The 20,006-nt window shown below is 43.0% G+C and overlaps 3 protein-coding genes across 3 annotated transcripts in view; 2 read left to right on the top strand and 1 right to left on the bottom strand.

Moving 5' to 3' along the window:
* Window positions 1-1,761: 1,761 nt before the first annotated feature.
* On the top strand, window positions 1,762-3,787 carry srd5a2b (steroid-5-alpha-reductase, alpha polypeptide 2b; the record flags this gene model as incomplete). Its single annotated transcript, XM_080037250.1, is given in 10 exon segments — window positions 1,762-1,767; window positions 1,929-2,025; window positions 2,028-2,111; window positions 2,114-2,138; window positions 2,992-3,127; window positions 3,131-3,155; window positions 3,292-3,362; window positions 3,364-3,394; window positions 3,473-3,623; window positions 3,730-3,787. Coding segments are annotated over 10 exon segments (684 nt in total).
* A 4,316-nt stretch (window positions 3,788-8,103) lies between these two features.
* Window positions 8,104-11,299, bottom strand: mkks (MKKS centrosomal shuttling protein; the record flags this gene model as incomplete). Its single annotated transcript, XM_080037064.1, has 4 exons — window positions 8,104-8,535; window positions 8,651-8,764; window positions 9,965-10,146; window positions 10,309-11,299. 4 exons carry the CDS (start codon window positions 11,297-11,299, stop codon window positions 8,104-8,106), a joined length of 1,719 nt encoding a protein of 572 aa, XP_079893190.1.
* Window positions 11,300-12,532: 1,233 nt separating this feature from the next.
* Window positions 12,533-20,006, top strand: part of slx4ip (SLX4 interacting protein) — a gene marked incomplete at both ends in the record, with an annotated part of 30,860 nt that continues 23,386 nt past the window's right edge. Inside the window, 2 exons of the mRNA XM_080037248.1 lie at window positions 12,533-12,559; window positions 19,920-20,006. Of these exons, the coding sequence (XP_079893374.1) occupies window positions 12,533-12,559; window positions 19,920-20,006 (114 nt within the window). The remainder of the gene's footprint in view (window positions 12,560-19,919) is intronic.

Below are 20,006 nucleotides of genomic sequence, written 5' to 3'. Positions count from 1 at the left end.
AGTAGGGTAGGCCTAATTGTTTCAGCCTCCCTCTGTAGTTTTACTCTCACCATTCTTAGAACAACTGTTTTTGATGTCCTGGGCCCCTGCTCTGCTGCTCATAGCCTACTCTGGTCTCCTTCTCATCTCTTTTCTGGTGTGCGAGCTTGTGCTTTTTTGGGGGCATCCTCGCCTGCTGGAGTTCACTTCGCTCGCGCTCACTTAATTCCAATGAGGAAGAACGAACCGCGGGGTGGACCAAACCATTTTTTAAGAAGGGGCCAAGGGGGTTATTGAAATGATTACAATTAGAATATTGTATGACTTGTGGCTTTGTTCTAATTCGGACTCATTCGTATGATTATATATTAGTTCACTGTATAGGCCTACACAATAATTTTGTCATAGATTCTACTGGGGGCTGTGTGGGCCCTAGCTGGCTGTGGGCCCTTATAATCGTCATAACCTTTACCCCCTTAACGACGGCGCTGGGTACAGTACTTGTACCCTCAGTTGCCAGCTTATTAGGTACAGCCATCTAAAACTAAAACTATTGCAGGCTGTACTGTTCCGGTTTTGTTCAAAATATGTTTCAAAGAGTTGTTGATCCAATAATTCATCATCATTTTGGTGCTTCCATATTGTGTTTCTGTTGAACTGTTCTGCATGATTGTTATTTAGCCTGCACTCATTGATATGCAGATCTGGAAAAATATTGAGAGACCAATTTTTTTCTTGAAACAGAATGTCTAGATTCATTTATAGAAATGGTGTGACTTTATTTTTATCAGGAATTTGGGAAAAATATTGTCAGAAGTCTATAGAATAATCCGTTTTACTCATTAACATACCGGGTAAAACAAAGGACACTGATCATTTAGGCTAATTTCAACCACAAAACTCAAAAGCACCCAACACAGCAGCAAATACTAACATTGAACATTAATAACCTTCATGAAGTTTCATTAGCTGGACTGTGATATTAGACCTAATGAACTGGCAACTGGGTGTACAGATTGTTATTCTTTGAATGTGTCCTACTGTCCCGCATTTCTACTACCACTGGATCTATTCCTTAAAAATGCAGTTCAAACATGCTACAGGTTATACAGGAAGCCATAATAGGCATAATCCCAGCTCACAAAATGCACTCTGATAATTAGCAGATTATTACAGAATCACCGGTTTCAGGCAATTTTCATCCTTGAGTTGCTGCTATCTTTTCTATGAGTCATTGATTGCATGTCGGTGCTCACATCAGGAAGAACCGGTTACATTGTGTGCTTTTTATTTTTCAAAACACAAACCAAGGAATTTTCAAAGCTCGTTTGAAAGCTGTACTAAACCCAATCCTACCGATGCATTCGTACAGACATATTTGGTTATGATTCTTTAATTTATGGACACCTTTTTATATGGTAATCATGTAATACATACACGTGTTGCTGCATTAATCAGCTCTCCTGCTCAAGTGCCTCTGCCCACTCATTGGCAATTAGTGAGTGGCAAAAGCTTCATTCTTAAGTCAGTAGCCAACCCTGATTTCTGGACAGCAAAGTGATCATAATATTCTAACCTTCAGAACACCAAGGCGTATATACATTCCAAGGTGGAAAGGAGATAGCGATAACAACTCACCTCTAACAATGTTTGTACCCACTTCTCTTTGAATCAGGGTGGACTCTTGAGTGGGATGGAGTGTTTCTGCAGGCTGACACACCTCTGTCTTGTCTCCCCTCTATCTCTCTTTGTTTTGGGAGGAGTCGGAGAGGCTGAGTATAGATGCATGTACCATACATACAGCTGCTTAAGATTAGTAAGTAAGAGGAAAATAATAACTTAGCAGACACACGACCTGAGAAGCTGACCTTTTGCGATATGCAGTGCTACGGGGACATGGTCAACTATTTGAGCTGTGGGATGATGACATTTGCCTCCATCACCGGAAGGCACAGAGCAGGTACGGGCGACACATGGGACTCTCCTCTCCGGCTTGGACGGTCCCAGCCCGACTAGCCTGGTTCCTGCAAGAGATGCCGGCTCTCCTTCCCCCTTTATTCTATTGCTCACCACCACCACCACCACCACCACCATCTCCTCGCACAAACCCTCCAGTACGGGCAAGTACCTGCTGCTTTTTGCATTCACTACTTTCAAAGGTAAAAAAAAAGCAAGAGACAGAAGCCTGGTTATACGGTCATTTAATGCGCAGTCAGTGGAAATGTGCGTTTAATATGCATTGCAGTGACCGGTGTCAGTTTCTATGAAGGTACATACTTCCATTCATTAACAATGCAAGCAATTACATAACATCTTTCACACATTTTTTTATTTTTATATCAGCTACATTTTTGTTACTATAGTTTTTCTCATTTACTATATACAGTAGTTCTATGTTGTATTATACATTTATTATTGTACCTAACATTTCTAACACTGACTTATTTTGGTATATTTGTCTCATCTTTATCTGGCCTGTCACTGTACAGTATAAACATCAAAGGTAGCCTATATTTACAACATATGTGCACTGAATTAATGCATTCTAGTTGCATTCATTACAATAGATCAATTATAGCACTGATCCACCGGGGAAACATAAAGCTAGCTTTTATTTTGAGCTCCTGTTCTAATTGCACAGTTAATCATGACTGCAACCTATCATTTAATTCTTGCTGACAAGTAAATTCTTATCTTTTATCATCATTTTGCTATTGTTCCTACAGAGCTGCTACATTCAGAGCATGTATTCAGCCGGCGTGTAATTGACAGCATAAAGACATTTTTCCCAGAAATTTCAGCTTTGGAAAGTAGATTTCCTGCTGCTCTAATCCTGAGGCTGAAACACTGTGAGGAATGCATTGGTACCCTCCCGTGAAGAATGGAGATTAATGGCGCCTTTTTTCTTTTTCATCTGCACCTGCTAAACGCTGAAATATGTTCTTTTCATGTACCAGCATGGATAAAGTGCACTATTATCCTCCTCCTTCTCTCTGCCTGCTGCAATTACAGGACATTTGTTTATTCGCTCCTGACCCGAGGAAAGCCTTTCCCACTGGGTGTGATGGTGGCAGCGGGATTCTTCTGCTCTCTGAATGGTTCCCTGCAGGGACACTACCTGCTGCACTGTGCCCAGTTTGATGATGAATGAGCGGCTGACTATCGCTATAAAACCGGTAGAAGCAATATTTATTCTCTGCTTCATAATAAAGACATAAAAGCCCTGTGATGAATTTGCATCCTTTTATTTGCCTCAAACAATGTGTGGGAGATTTAAAAAATATTTAATAAACAAGTAAGAGTTTCTTCTAGGTTTACTGCTGTTTTACACTGGACTGGTCATCAATATCCATAGTGACTATATTCTATGCAACTTGAGAAAACCCGGGGGAAGTGGTTTACAAGATTCCATCAGGTAAGAAACATTACACCTGTATAATCTCTCATCCCCTCGGTGCTCATAGTGACCTGTGGCCTTCTTCATCTCCCGCAGGAGGTTTGTTTGAGTATGTGTCTGCCTCCAGCTACTTGGGAGAGATAGTGGAGTGGTTCGGCTACGCTCTGGCCACCTGGTCCGTGCCGGCATTCTCGTTTGCTGTGTATACCCTGTGTTTTATTGGACCCAGAGCCTATTACCATCACAGGTGCTGACGCAGGGCATGAATGTCAAACTACACATACATCATTACGTCACCATACGTCATTTCATTTTTCTGAGTGTCTTCTTTATCTTCTGCTTATGTGTTACAGGTTTTACAGAGAGAAGTTCAAAGAGCATCCCGAGTTGCGAAAGGCTTTGATCTTCTGAGAGAAAAGACGCTCTGATGTGATCCCGAGAGGGCGGATCATGATCGAAGCAGCAGCAAAAGATGTGCAGGAATATGTACTCTTATTGTTGTTTTACTAAACCAAAATTACATTCATTCTTAGAAAACCATTACGACATAGGAAGCGGTTTTGTGGCGATATGTTTTTTTAATGCATCTATTCAATGTACAAACTGGAAAATAACGTATAAGACATCTCTTTACACTGAATGTAGCCTCGTTGGGATTTCCTCCAGATGTTGTCTACCTGACTGTCTACAGCATTTCATAAATCACTGATGAACAATAAAGGCATTATATAGTGGAACGTTTGATTGCCTGGGGTTAGTGTTTCGTAGTGAATTTATCTTTCTGATCCGCATGTTCAGACAGGTACCATTTTGGATGTCACACTACAAGGGGCCCACTGCCTACTGCTGGTAAATGTGTCTGCAAAAACAAAACAAAGAAATCAATGGCAACCCTGAATTGCAGCTCCCCCTAGCCCTGACTGAAGGCTGTTGCAGGAGAGACATGCCGCTTTGTCTGACAACCTTTTATATACTATCTATGCTGACAACTGGAGTTCCCAAGAAGCGGAACTCTTTTAATTCACTCATATGCTCTATAAAACATCATTGAAAAAGGTCCTTCAAAGTGTCTGAAAAATGTGTGGTGAGATGGCTGATGAATACGAAATGTTGGACTGTGTGTGTGTAGAAAAGGTTGTTTCCTGCCCACGTGTGATAACACAAACATTTATTAGTATTGGAGCTGAGAATAAGGCTGGTTAATTACAGTCAGTAGCCTGCAATCTCACAAAAGGGTAACAGATTAATAATAGCAATACGTTTAATATGTCCACAAGTCATAATCCATGATAACAGAAGAACAGAGGCCAGACGTTCCTACTGTGACTCACACCGTTACGTTTTTACAAGGCAATGATGACATCTAGTGTCTAAATAACATTAACTGGTTGAAACTAACAGTTGAACAGAGATTGAAAGATCAATTTATTCAGAGGTGGCAGAGCAAGCTCACAAACATGACCTCTTGTGACACTTAAGTAAAATATAAACAAGAGTTTAAATTAGAAAAGTATCTACTGTATGAAAACCCAGGCAGGCTGTCTGTAATTTTAGAGTCAAATAACACCAGGATTCCAAAGGTCATTGGAAGATGAAAAGGGCTGGATAGAAGTCAGATAATTTGTAACCTTTGTGATGATAATTGTTTAGGTGATGAATATCATGTCCTGATTGAGTGTAAGAATATAAATGTAATGTATTATAGAAAAAGGTACCTGCCGAAATATTATGTTAATTTTCCATCTATGTTTAAACTGATTTTGCTTTTGAAGTCAGATAAGATAAGCCAAAAGTTAATGGTAAAACAGGAGCCTTTCTAAAAAATGTCCTGGCAGAGCGCAAAGAAGAGAAGAATTAGTTTTCTGAACTCCTTCACTGCACCGATCCTGTCTGTTTCTCTCTCTCTCTCTTTCATTTCATTCATTTATTAATTCCTTCCGGGAGCCACTGTCTTCAAAAATGCCAGGGCCGGGGTCAACCAGTAGGAAGTGTGTGCAGTGTAGCACACTTATAAATGTCGCCTGCAAGACATGCAAGATGTGCCAGGCGAAGCAGCCACACAAGCTTCGACTCAAAAACCCATCAGAAGAACCGGACCAGCTCTCACGTCCGGGATGAAGCCTATATGTTGCTCGAGAAATTCCAGCCCCTAGGATATAGGCCTGTGTTGATTTTTTCCAAACCTGGAAAAAAGCCAAATAGCTGGGTTTCCGAGGTTTTAGCCCCTCTCTGCCAACTCTCAGAAACGTCTGTCAAATGCCTTGAGAGGATGAAGGGACTCCATGATATGGTTATTCAAGGTTGGACCCATCAAGGTGCTGCGGCACAGACAGAGGAACCTTCATCAGCCCCTGTTGAAACCGCAACTGGCCAACTGCCCCCACCAGATCCCCAGGTGGAATTGGCCCTGCATGACATCACAACAGTCTCAGCTGAACTTTCCATTTCCCCAGATGGACAAACAGTTCAGCTATCCCAGAACCTGAGGGAAGGGCCCCATCCCCAAGAGGCACCTCGAGCAGCTTCCTCTGATGGTCTTGAACAAGTTGACAGTGTGGAACAAGACTTTCCTGGTCCCAGTGCAGTGGTGCCACAGAAAAGGAAAGGGGCAGAAGATTAAACAAGTGGAGTGGGAGCCATGCAAGCTCTGTGGAAAGAAGTGGCCATTGGAGTGGATGGAGATACGTGTTGATTTCAGCGGTTCAACAGATCCCCAAGAATTTTGTTTTGCACTTTACGTTTTGCTAAATGTTGTTGATTTGTATTATGTGTTTAATGTACTCTTAACAGGAGCAATACATTGTTGCCTAGCACAGTAGAGGGAGTCTCTGGAGCTGATAAAATCGCTGATTTGTGGAAGCAGAATTACTCTGCTTTATTTAATTGTGTAAAAAGTGACCCTTATACAGTTGGCAATATTTCCAATAGGGATGCAGTAGGAATCACAACACATGAGGTATTTGAAGCTATCACAAAATTATCTGTCAATAAAGCAAGTGGCTCAGATCAGATCACTGCAGAGCACCTTAGGTTTGCTAGCCCGAAAGTGGCTGCTCTACTTGCCATATGTTTCACTGGCTTTATGACACATGGGCTGTTGCCCGACTCTATGTTGGCCGTAACTCTTGTGCCCGTCATTAAGAACAAAGCAGGCAAGATTGGGAGCATGGACAATTATAGGCCAATCGCACTGGCAAGTGTGATTTCCAAAGTTCTGGAGAGTATTCTTTTAGATCGATTGGGTAATTATATTAATACCAGAGACAATCAGTTTGGTTTCAAACCAAAGCATGGCACTGAGTTGTGTATTTATAGTTTAAAAGAAATAGTAGAAATGTATAGAGGGCAACATTCCTCTGTTTTAATTGGAGTTATTGATGCCTCTAAGGCCTTTGATAGAGTCAATCACCAGAAGCTGTTCACAAAATTAAATCAAAGGGGTGTACCTGCTAGCATTATAAGAATACTTGCATACTGGTATGCTAACCAGAGTATGCAAGTCAGATGGGGTAGCAGTGTCTCTGGTCCTTTCAGTGTTGGTAATGGAGTTCGACAAGGGGGGCTACTGTCACCAGCCCTCTTCAACCTGTACATGAACGATTTATCTGACCAACTGAACGATTGTAGTACGGGCTGTATGATTGGTAACACGGTGATTAACCATTTAATGTATGCGGATGATTTGGCCATTTTCTCTCCCAGTAGTGCTGGGTTTCAGCAGCTGTTAAATGTGTGTACGGAATATGGTGTCAAAAATGATGTGCAATACAATTTAAATAAGAGCAGTGTGATAATATGTGGGGCGAAGGGAGATAAGGACCTCCACTTTCCACAATGTTATCTTTCTGGGGAAGAGCTTTGTGTTTGTTATAAAGCCAAGTACCTCGGGCACTTTATAACAGATCAAATGTCTGACGATGACGACATTCTAAGACAGTCATTCATTATATGCCCAAGCCAATATGTTGGCAAGAAAATTTCACGTGTTCTGATCATGTTAAAATATGTCTCTTTAGAGCATATTGCACTCCCCTGTATACTGCCCCCTTATGGGGTAAATTCAAAAAATCTAGTATGCACCGACTACAGGTTGCTTACAACGATTGTTTTAGGATCTTGCTTAAAAGACCAAGGTGGAGCAGTGCAAGTGAGCTATTTGTGAATGCAGGAGTTAACACCCTACAAGCTTTATTGAGGAACCTTATGTATCGTTTTATCTGTCGCTTGAATGACTCTAATAATGAAATTATAATGCTGCTGTCGAACCCAAGTTATAGCGCAGTACGCTACAAGTCATACCTTTGGAGGCATTGGTATAAGTGCCTTTTATAATTGGTCGGTATGTTTTTATTCTTATTTATGTGTGTGTTGTCTATTTCTTGTATTGTATGTTTTTTTTAAATGGACCTTGAGTCTAATAATAAAAGTTGATGATGATGATGAATGTAAGTTTATATTTCACTTGTACGTTTCTGTTCTTTGTTTATTGAATTAAAAAATATTTATAAAAAAATAAATAAAAAAATAAATAAAAAGTCCTACCATTGTTTAAGTAGTGTTTTTGTTTTTGCCCATGCCGTGCACCATTGTTTTGTTTTGTTATTATTTGAACGTTGTGCTCCATACCATGTCCTATGGTCGAGAGCCATAAATAAATACATAAATGAACATAAAAACCGGTCACCTCATAATGATCCTCACAAAGCAGGGGATTAAAACATACCTTGTTAGTTCATATCTTGAATTACATATCGCACATCCAGGGCAAGATTAGCCGTTTCTACAGCCACCTGCAACGCGTTGAGTTTAGCCGTGAAGGAGTCGAGCACACGTGGTGGCTGCACAGCGGCGTCTCCAGACAGGGGTGCAGGAGAGAACTGTTGGCACTCTGAGTTGAGATAAGTCCACTTCATATCTGGGCTGCTTTCCACCACGCCACAGCCACATGAGCTCAAGCTGTCCTCTGTGGGTTCCTCTGTGACATCTGCAGGGAGAGTCCAGTGGTGCCCGTGAGTCAGATCCATCAAAGAGTTCCTGCCATCGTCCCCGGGCCCCGAGGCCACACACTCCAGAGAGCGGCAGAACCCCTCCACGCCAAGCAGGTACTCCGTCTGAGAACACCCAAGCACCGACGTTGCTTCGGCTACTTCGTTCATGCTCTGAGGTGAAAATATGGCATAATAGAGACAAGTTGCAATGGGTCTGCTGTTGAGATGCATGACGTTAATAACAGTGGACTGGTTTGAGACTGGAATTTGAATTTAGTGATCTCACCTCATGTCGTCTGATGTGAGCAGCTAGGTGGGTCTCGGTACAGCCGCCTCCAAGCAAGGCTGACGGTTCCCTCAGGGTGAGCCTCAAAACGTGCTCCGTCTTCTGGCACGCCACCTTTAATGAACAAGCACTTCAGTTCATCTTTCACATTTGCCTCCCATTAATGAAAATGTTAAATGAAAGCTATTTTTAAGTGTTTTTAAAAAGTGCAAGTGATGCCATTTGATGGAGGCTTAATATTGAAGCAAATTGACAGCTTAAACCCTGCTCTAAGTGTCACATATCGACATGGATGGGATTACATTTGAATTAGTTGAAAGCTCCAATCATCTGATAAAGACACTAAAGTAAACCTTTTGCGCCGGTAACCAACTTCAGAAAAGCGCAATTTTTACAATGACGGAGTATGCCTTCAATCTAAAAGTGCTGTAGAAGAAATGAAGTCTCTTAGTTTGGCTGTGTTAGTGAAACATTCAATCAATTGATCTGATGGGGCAATATATTATTATCACATTTCTGCTTCGTACTGAATTCAGATCCATCTGATTTTATGAGTGTACAGTCATGCCCAAAATTATTCATATACCCCTGGCAAATTTTGACTTAAAGTTACTGTTATTCAACCAGCAAGTTTTTTCTTGATTGTAAATGACACAGGCGTCTCCCAGAAGATAATAAGACGTCTCACGGCCATCACCCTGATCTTTAGCTCCCTCCACAGATTCTCAATTGGATTCAAGTCAGGACTCTGGCTGGGCCACTGTAAAACGTTAATGTGTTTGTCCACTAACCATTTCTTCACCACTATTGTTTTGTGTTTTGGGTCTGTGGATGGAGCTAAAGATCAGTGAGACCCTCTAAACTGAAAGAGTTGGAGCTTATCGCTAAAGATGAATGGGCAAAAAATACCACTGGAGACATGCAAAAAGCTGGCTGGCAATTATAGGAAGCGTTTGATAGCTGAAAAAGCCAATAAAGGCTTTTCTATTGATTATTGAGAAGGGTATGAATAATTTTGGACATGCCACTTTTTGTTCAAATGTAAATAAAAAGCTGAAAAATATTTTTTTTTCACAATTGTACATCGTCTTATTATCTTCTTGGAGAAGCCTGTGTCATTTACAATCAAGAAAAAACTTGCTGGTGGAATAAAAGTATAGTAATTTCGGACATGGCTGTATATACAATGCAACAGGTACACAGGTTGCCTCTTTTGTGCGTGGGTAAACAAAATAGTTTCACATCCATACATATGTCCCACTCTACACCCTAGGAGCCAACAGTACAGCCCCACGACTCTCCACCTCATCTCACCTTCAGCTCACTCAACATCGTCTCGTTCCTGTGGCAGAGGACCATGGTACAGATGGCCGACTCCCCCGTAGGGTGCAAATGCAGCATTTCCTTGGGTCCAAACCGCCTGATACTGACATCCCTCACCCACCCATAGGCCTTGGCTGGGATGGTGGCGTGCAATGTGGCCACAGGCTGAGCACCTGTTTGTTAAAGTGGACAGAAATCAAAGGAAGACCTCACACAAATTGCAAAGTAGCAGTACATTATATGAAGGCCCGACATTAGTACATGTTAAATAATGGCTTTGGTGTCTTGGGATACCTTTTATTTGGTTTCTGGATTCAAGAGATTTAGAGGCCTACCTGTCAGCTGAGAGAGAGGCTCCATGAGTGCGATTCCCAGTCTCTCTATCACTATGACGCTGTGACCCCTCAGGTATTGCTGCAGGACCGGGTGTATGACCTTCTGGCACACAAAGAGCTTCACCTCATCTTTGACAACCATTTTGCCGAGCTCCAGGAGCTGATCCAGGATCTGCGAGTCCGTGTCTACACCTGGGTGCACCTCGATGACCCCGTCTCCTAGTTCAGAAAGGTCTCCGGCAAGAGACGCACTGAACAACGCCAGGCGCAGTGGACTTGAATGCAGGCTCTGGCTCTCTACCTTGTTGAGGCCATAGGCGTCAGGCATGTCCACCAGTAAACCTGAGAACACTGCAGAGTTGAGCACAGAGTGGCCTTCCACAGAAACTGTGACTGTTTTGCCAAGTCTGACGCTGTCTGTGCCGTTACAGGGAATAGTCAGCAGGAAAGCTTGCACAGCCAACTTGCTGACATGCAGCGCCTCTGGTCCGGTAAGCACACACGCCGGTTTGCTAGAGATAACACTGCGAGCTAAGGTGATCAAGTTCTGGGTGCTGTCGAAGTCCAACTTCACTTTACAACCGCAGTCCTCTCGCTGCAGGTATGTGGTGCACAGGTCCAGCAGGTGCTTGTTCACTCTGATGGCCACATTAACTCTGAGGCCAGACTGCTTTGCTCTCTCAATAAGAGTCAGGCACAGGGTGGCAGCAAAGAGACCGCAGTCACTGAAACGAGAGACGTGGTTGAGAATGGAGGTTTTGATCAGATTGATGAAAGGCTGCGAGGAGGAAATGGCTGGAAGGAGAACCGAGGAGGTCGAGGTGGTGACAACGTGCCCTCCGATGTTGTTATGAACCTGTTTGAGCCGACCTGTCGGGCCATAACAAGACCTCAGAAGCTGCCTCAGCAAATTAAGCTTCTTACAAATGTCGGCATTGTCCAGAGGGAGATCCGTACAATGAGATGGAGACTTCTTGACGAGCCGAGACATCACTGGACATAAACATGGACCTATTATCAAACTCACTGGCACATCACAGCATGTTCACGTTGGGACTATAGTTGGTTTAAAACGTAATGTTACAGAACACGCTTGACAATAGCTTTAGACTTTGAGTTTACCTTTTGAGTGACCACAGAGAGACCAGTTATAAGCCACCACTGTGTCCTTTAAACGGTATGTTTGGCAACTTTTGATGGGAAACGCTTCGGCGATGCTTCCATTTAAGCGCCTTTGCTTGCCACGACGACTCGGATAGTGATATCCATAGCATTGCCTGACAACAATTCCACACATTTTGTGTACACATCTTATATTCAAGGATACAAAAAAATAATAATAATTAATTTTAATATAGTTTTGGCTAATGTGTGGTCCAATTATATTTACATACAATTTGACAACGTAAAATGTCCGGATTGGTGCAGGCTTGTTTTAAAGGCGCAACTGGTTTCCATGGTAGCAGTCACAGCGTTGGGTCCTAGTGAAGACTACTCAATAAACAGTCGCATCTCGCCAGTCGACCTAAAAGTCCTTAAAACCGCTGCCTCGCTTTACAACAGACATAAACGGTGAATTTACTGCCTTTCTCCATATGAAGGAAGGGTTTATTTGGCCCAATGTACCCGCTGAAAGCGTCACAGACTGACTCGGCAGTTAGGACTACAAGGACTACAAACCGAACCTGACGTCATCTCTTGCAGCCCGACAAACTTTCGAAACTGTTGGCGGTAGGAAATATTGTTAATTTTCATTTTACTTACAAAGCTTTATATCGATATATCAAATGTGTTAATTGCCCATTAATAGCGTTATTTACGTTAGAGATATCGTTTTGTTTCGTAGCAGTCAGTCACCTTTATGTTAAACGATACTCCTAAAGCTACGTTTAAAAAAATAGTTAAACTATAATTGTTGTGCAACTGCATCTAGCTACATCTGTAATGTAGTCTGGATGGACACAGCGTTTAGGTCGCTCTACACATTATATTGAGCATGGAGTAATCTGCACTCTGTAATGTCTATGATAATACAGTTAGAGTTATTTTCTGAGGAAGGCGATACACTATTAAGCCTGTCAGTATGTTATGTTATGTCATGATTATTATCTATCTATCCACGATGTATGATGTTTGGATCGTGTTGTTTTTGTGCTACCATTAATATATGTAATCCCCCACTATACACTTGTATGCAGGAGAAACTGTCTGTGTCTTCACTCCAATGGCTCCCCTCAAATTTGTCATCAAGGTGAGTTAAAATTAAATATGCAATATAATATAGAGACCCTCGCAGTTCAGTGTTAAATAGTATTGTGTTATGTTTAAAAGTGCAACATTTCTCTGCAACTGCTATTACAACTTAAGGGTTTGCTTTAGTGATGTGAGCCTAATATTTTATGAAACTGACAAAGAACATATTTATAGTCTCTGTTTATACACAGAACAGAGGTAGGTTGCATATCAAATATCCAAAAAAGATTTGCAATTAAACGTGTAGTATTGCTAGTCGTTTGTATTTCATATATTTGTTCTTTCGAGTTGAAATTTAGGAAGTAGGCTATATTTGCTCCGATTCTTCCTAAGCAGACTTAATTCAATGCTACACCAATGAGACATTTTAGTTTTCATTGCAATTTTGAGTCCATTTTGGCATGAACACATTTAACAAAGGAAGATGGGCTTAGCAGAAAAAAAACTGGTTACCAAAAGTTTTCATTGTGAAGTCCCCCTCAGTAGCAAATTCTTTGGCCACTAGAGGGGAGTACAGATATGTGTTTCAACTGATGTTGCCTTCACATTCTGATGTTGTTATTCATCCTTGTAAAACACGTTATCCAGATATTCTGGACACTTTTTTGCCCATCTCCGCTGACCGCCTCCCTGGGAGCCTTTTGTTAATGGACACAGCCATACATAGCAGAGGAAACTGGCTCTATTAAAAAGCCAAGCTGTTCATCCTCCGTCTGATGCTTTGTCAGGAATAATGCACATCAGATGTTTTTGTTAAGTGCAGGAAAAGCCACCGCTCTCTCTTTTGTTGATGTTTCATTTACTGAGAGTTTTGGACGAGGGCTGCAGACATTTGCGCTGATCTCTCACATCCTCCATAATGCCGTGTGTGCCTAGTTGAGCAGATATTGCTTTGGCTCCCTTTTTATTTGTTTCATATGCATGCCTGCATACGGGCTACCCACCTCCCCACCCCCTCAGTCCTCAGCCGGTTGTGGGAGAGTAAAGCCCTGGAAGTTCACAAAAGGTTCCTTCCCACTGGGCACATAATGATACTGTTGTGTTACTCTGCCTGAGAAAATGCACACAGCCTTTACCATGCTTAACCAACTAACCACAAACAAGTATGTTAAGAGGGGGATCATTCCAAACAATGGCATTCGAGGCACTACCCTAGGCCACTCTTTCCTCAAACAAATGCCACTTCCACCATGTCTTTCAAATGAATGAAATAACTTCTCAGGATGATGAATAAAATAAATCTGGCCATAGACATTGTTTTCACAAAGGCATGTTGCAAACACAGGCCAGTTTGATGAGGATTACTGCAGCATTTCTGAGTTATGTTCTTGGATTCACCATGCCTTGATTGGTAGGCCTGTTCAGCAGTGTGTGTTTTATGATTCTTCCTAAGATGTTTTTCAAAATGCAGCTCCCTCCCAGGTCAGGGGAAACTGCAGGAGGTGCTGGTATGCTCCCTTTTAAATGGGCTTAGACTATATAGTGACCTGCCACTTCTCAGACCTCCTGAAAAGGGCCTGCAGGCTCCAACGCTGATCCACTGAAGCGCTCGCTGTCTGCCAGGACATTACCGCTGCAGAGACCCTGCAATCTGCCTTCTATTAGCAATATGCACCGCTGACTTTCTAACCATGTACTGTAGTAGGTAGAGGCAGAGGTATCACAGAGCACTTTAATGTCAGGGGTTTACGCGCTGTTTAGTGTTGTTTGCGCTCTCTAGATGAGCTCATATCGGACCACACAACATGCTTCTGTGCAAAATCATTGCAGGCGAATTAGTAGCATTTTGACACTTTCCAACTCAGGGGATCTTTCCCTGGAAATAGGTGACAAGCAAGAAAAGGAAAAAAAGAGAGAGCCCCCTTTCATCTCGGCACTGCCCTACATTGCCGTACAGAACTTAATTTCCTAACGAGGCCAACCGCTTCTCAGTCTGCCATTTCTTTCTCCATCTACCTATTTCTCAAGGATGCGTCTTGCCTGAGTTTTGTTTGCCGAGTGTTACCTCGAGATATTCCTGTCTGTTCTTGCTGACTGGAATTCCACTCTTGGGTTGTGTCTCTTTTTTTATCATCAAATAAAGAGTACTCAGGTGTGCTGACATTGGTATGAATGAAGGGAGCTTTGCAGACAAAACACTTCCGTTAATAATCTGTAAATAAATCACCATTCGCCCTCAATACTGAACAAGTCTCAAGCATCACCGTTTCAGTATCTGGCAGTTTGAAAAATTGGAAAGGAGAATTGGCTTGTATTTTTTTGAAGGGGAAACCCAGGTGACTCACAGCACAGAGAGAGAGAAAGAAAGAGAGAGAGAACTGCTGGGAATGAGGCAAATAAAGCCTGAGAGCTAGCAAGGTTGTCACACCCACAGATCTAAAGAGCTCCCCCGGGGTTCTTTGCAGACTTTGCAGGAAGAGAGAGAAAGCACAAAAAAAAGAGAGAGACAAAGGGAAAGCGGGGAGAGATGCAAGTTTTATTGAGTGAGACCGCATCTGCTGCCCCTTCTCTCCCAATGTAAACATCTGTGGCTGGTTAGTGTTAGCCCTCTGAGCTAAGTGCAGTCCGAGGAAGGGTCTGGTTCTTATACTGCGCGATAGCAATGGCAAAGGGCAGCAAGGTGGGGAGGAGGAGGGTGATGCAGCTCGCAAGAGTTCTGGGCCCAGTGCCCAACTTGGAGCAGCAGCACAGGCGGGAGGATGGAAGGCCGGGTCTAGGAGAGAGAGAGAGAGAGATAAGGGGAAGGTAGAGAGTGTCTAGGGAACTGAGAATGATATAGACCAGAGCCCTCCAAGAGCAGAAAGGGAAAGGAGCCGTCAAAGGGTATACGAGTCAGGATTGGTTTATTTACAGACAGAAAAATGTGAAGGAATTTTCTCATCTTGCGCCTTGAACATGTGAGCAGCTTCGGTCTCAAATCTTTTCTAATGTTTCTTTTTTGTCTTTTGTTATCCCGTCGTAGTTATCAGATTGGCAGTGCGGAGAATCAGGGTAGAGAAGTTGAGCTTAGCCTGCAGGAAGACTCCGGTCCCCTATTCATTCACTGTGTGACAGCGCACAAAAGATGGCACAATAAAGGATTTGGTATTAAGTAGCGCTTCTCGCCGCCTCTCATTCAGCCTCCGGCCTCTGTTCATAACTCTAAAAAGCCTGTGCAAGACAGAGAACAAAGTAGTGCTGGCCCACTTTAGTATGTGTGAAAAGAGTAACTTCCTCCACAACTTGGCCCTTTATCAAACCTTTTCTTTCCAACAACAGCGACGGTTGTTCCGAGTTTTTTTCCCCTTAATCTGTGTCAAAGCAAAGTATCCAAAATAGGATAGCTCATGAATTTGATAAATGAAAATGCGTGGTTAATGAAATCCTTTACTGCTTATGCCGCTGTAGGGAAGGTATCATAGAGACAGGCATATGCGGCGCTATTTGCTGAGAGGACTGTTTGGAAGTTTTTAGTTTTCACTTTTACTGGCCTTACAGATTTTTTTTTTTATACTTGCAGAAGGCTTTGCTGAAGAAAGATAAGGTGCTAAGTACAAAGTATGAGGCCGCCTGCATAGATCTCACTAGAGTAGATGGGCTTAAAGGTGGGGGAGTGGGGGTACACGGAGGTCATAGTTCATGACAGAGTTCAGCTCAGAGATCCGCAGGTCACTCTTTGTGCTGGGAGTTGACAAATTTAGACCACATGATGCGATTGTAGTCGGAGCCTTTGTGCACAATTAGATTCTGCTGCTTCTTTTGTCTTTATCAGCCAACACTCAACACAAACATCCTTGTTGCTAAAGCTCTGATAGCTGCAGCCCGGACTCAAAGAGTGACCCTAAAGTGGGGAATGTGTGCCTCCACCAAGATGAAATTCTTTCGTTCGGCAAATTAATTGCTTTCTTATTAGTGTGATTGCATTACTTTGCATTCCTGACCAAATTCCCCCATTTCAGAGAACCCTGGGGAATCACATGCTGTTTTTGTGTAAGGGGCAGACCAGTGTTTATCATGCATGTCCACTTCCCAGTCGAGTCTTGTCTGCTCCTCTAATGCGATAAAAGGAAGTTAGTCTAAGGCTTGCCTGATGTCTGGCTTTCGGCCCAAAACACAGACTCAATCAGAGGCTCAGAAACCGTTGTGGAAACGGGCTGTGTCTCTCCATAAGGACCGCACTCACTGTATACTGCTCTCTTGGTTCCAGGATATTGATCAAATTAACATCGGTGGCTCTATAGAGGTAGCCTTAGCTTGTGCCCGAGAAGATTGATCTTGTGGTGCCTGTCAGTAGTCACACGTATCGTGGTGGGGACAGAATATTTTGAAGCAGTCCAATGTCATACCACCATTAACTGTGAAAATCACCATAGCGAGGACTTAACATTTCTCTGACAAAGTGTCGACCAAAATCTAATACTGACTCACACATGTTAAAGGTGGAGTCTGCGATTTGGAGAAGGCTTCTTGTCAAAATCACTTTTTTTCAAAATCAGTGAATATCTCCTCACAATCCGCTACATGTACGTTACTGTGTGTGTGTGTGCTGAAACTAAATCCAGTGTTAATACACAGCCTAGGCTCTGCAAACAGGCATGTTACTAGCTACGGCGAGCCCCTTTGTTTACAAATGCTTTGTTTACATACCGGTTTACAGAGCCTAGGTTGTGGATATCATCAGACTTTTTTTTCCCTGGTGCACACGCATTACCTCAGGTAGCGGATCTTGAAGAGATGTTCACTGATTTTGACAACAATCATTCTCCGGAATCGCTGACTCCACGTTTAAACTGCTAATTCATGCATGTGGGCCCTCCCTCCGTAAAGCCATTCTTAGTTTTCAAACACCCAGAGACTAAAGTCAGGACACCAAAACCCATGCGGCGTTTGTTAAGTCCAACCCAGACAAACCACTGTGGGGCTCATCCACCGGTCGGCCCCTGTGTATTCTGATTGACAAGGTCTGACCCGCTGTTGCTAGGCTCTCCCACACACTGGTAATTGTTGGAGGCAGTCAGCTGAAGCCACCAGTCATCCGTGGACCTCTGCAAGACAAAGGGCAGAGGATAGAGAGAATACTGATCTGCAGGGACGAAGCTGATACTGACAGGCAACATGCACACATTTTATACAAGAGGAGCTTGCATGTAAACGGGGTGAGGCTCTGTCCTGGCCCCTGGCATTCTTGTCTTTGTGAAAGCATGTTTTTGTAACTTTTGTTTATATTCCTTCAGGGGTTTGTACAGAGGATTCTTTTTTTTTCTTTTTATAGGTGGTGGTAATTATCAGGTTTTGTTGCTGGGACCCTGTAGTGCTCTTGTTCTCACATATTTCAAGACAAGGGGCGATGAGTCAGAGGATCACAGATGAATGCGTTGCCTTTTTAAGAGACTTATGAAAACATTAATTCCCCATTAATCTTGGTAACACCGATGCCGACGCATACTTAAGTACAAGTTGGCACACATTAAGGCTTTAGGGGCTTATTCTGCAGTTGAACAATGCAAGCTAGGAGGACTGAAATGGATTGAACCAGTTCCCTGATCAGTCATATGGGGGCGCCCTCTCCTCTAGTTGACTTGAGGCAGCTCCATTCCAGTTATTATTTGCTTTATGGGGTGGAAAAAAGGAAAAGAATATCAGCATGATTCACTCCAAGCCAGATTTTGGCATTTCATGTCGCTTGACAAAAGGTTCCCAGCCCAAATGTGTAGTGACTAAAGCGTTCTCAATCTCTAACCTAACTCCTTTTTTAAACAAGAGGAGGAGACAACTGGAGAGTGTTTTGGAAGGAGGTGGGGAGGTGTAGGCTTGTGTCTAGAATGAGGACCTAAATGTCAGCAGCCTTCCCCTACACACCCTGTTTAGTTAATTCTCACGCGTCATCCTGAGAACGAGCTCGTAGAACACATCCCTCATGTCTGGGTTTGTAGAGTTTAGTCATTCCGTCTGCAATAGTTCAGCCCAGGGGACGAGCAAAACAAAGCTTTTAGTGTGCATAAGTGTTCCCTTTTTACTAAACGAATAAGCTCGTCTGTTGGTACACAGAATCTTTTCCCCCCAAGTTCTACACCGTGACTCTGAAAGTTGTGTCCGGTTTTGTGTTCATATAACTCTTTGTTTTTTCTACCCCCTTTCAGCCCAGCACTTTTTTGCTGCATTATCACTTTTTTTTTTTCTCGAGGGCTGTACTTGTTGCTCTTCTGTGTCATGTCGTGGGTGGTCTCGGTCCATCCATTACTTCCTTGTCCAGGGAGAGGCAGAGTTCACACGAGACCCACATCCATTTGCTCTGTGCAGCGCGGGGCAGCTTTTGCACTCATGTGTAAACCATAATCAGGCCGGCCCTGAGAAAGATGTAACGGCGACTTAACCAGCCACGGCATTTCTGGCCTCCCCGGTCCCTCGTAGCTTATTGTCACTGACGCGATGACGTGGTGCCTCAGGAATCCACTCTGCAGACCCTCTCTGCTCAGCTTCTTACAGCACAACAAAGTTGTAGTGCGGAAACATGAAGTGGTTTTGGGGGGGGGGGTCGATTAGTGGAGTTTCATCAAGGGTTCCTGTGACGGTATAGACTTTTTTTTCCAGCTGTAATCAACATATCGTTGTGTCACAGTTATTCATAAGCTTTTATAGCCTCCATTTGAGAGTGTTCATAAATATGACTCGACATTGCTTGCACTTAAACTTTACAGAAATGCTATATATGTCTTTAAATATGACAGGAATCAAGCCTAGGAATAGGCTAATACATATTACAAAAGAACCCTGTCCCCCCCCTCGTTTGTAATGTACTGCACTGTGTTACCTTGCATGAGAAGGCGCAGTTGAAATGAAGAGTGGCCCCTTCTTGAAAATAAAGGCTAATGAAACCCTTAATATATAATGGTAGATATTCGTTGAAAGATTAATGTTTTAAAATATGTTGCACTACTGTAACTTTCAACAAAAAACAACGGTGATCACGGTTATAACGCCACACCACAGTTATGTTATATAACCACATTGTTGCAGTTATTGTCACTGCCCTAGTTTTGTCTGTATTCCTGTGGTACAGCTGTAGGCTATTTTTTTTATTTAGTTTGGTGCAGCTTATAGAACAAAGAAATGGGGCTGAGAAATGAGGAAATATGAGTAGACAGGCAGGGGCCAAATTTTCTTTTTTTAGCAAAGAGAAAAGGTGAAGAGATGGCTAGACTCAGAATCAGGAGGGAGGGGACCGCTGCGAGAGGCCTGGGGTGATGTTTGAGGAGGACACAGGGGGTCGTTGTGGTTTTGCCTCGCTGTCAATCACCCACACTCTGATTTCCTTTGTTGTCCGTGAGCTCAATGGCCCTCAGCAACCGGTGGCTGTCCTTTCCTCTTTTGTGTTACAGTGTGGGAACTTTGCTGTGCTGGTGGATCTCCACGTTCTGCCCCTGGACCAAGAGGACGCCAGCTGGTTTACTTCGGACCACGTCGAG

The sequence above is a fragment of the Ammodytes marinus genome (assembly GCF_949987685.1).
Source record: "Ammodytes marinus genome assembly, chromosome: 11".
NCBI lineage: Eukaryota > Metazoa > Chordata > Actinopteri > Uranoscopiformes > Ammodytidae > Ammodytes > Ammodytes marinus.
The sequence above is the reverse complement of the archived record's forward strand: the minus strand, read 5'-3'. Positions and strand labels throughout refer to the sequence as shown.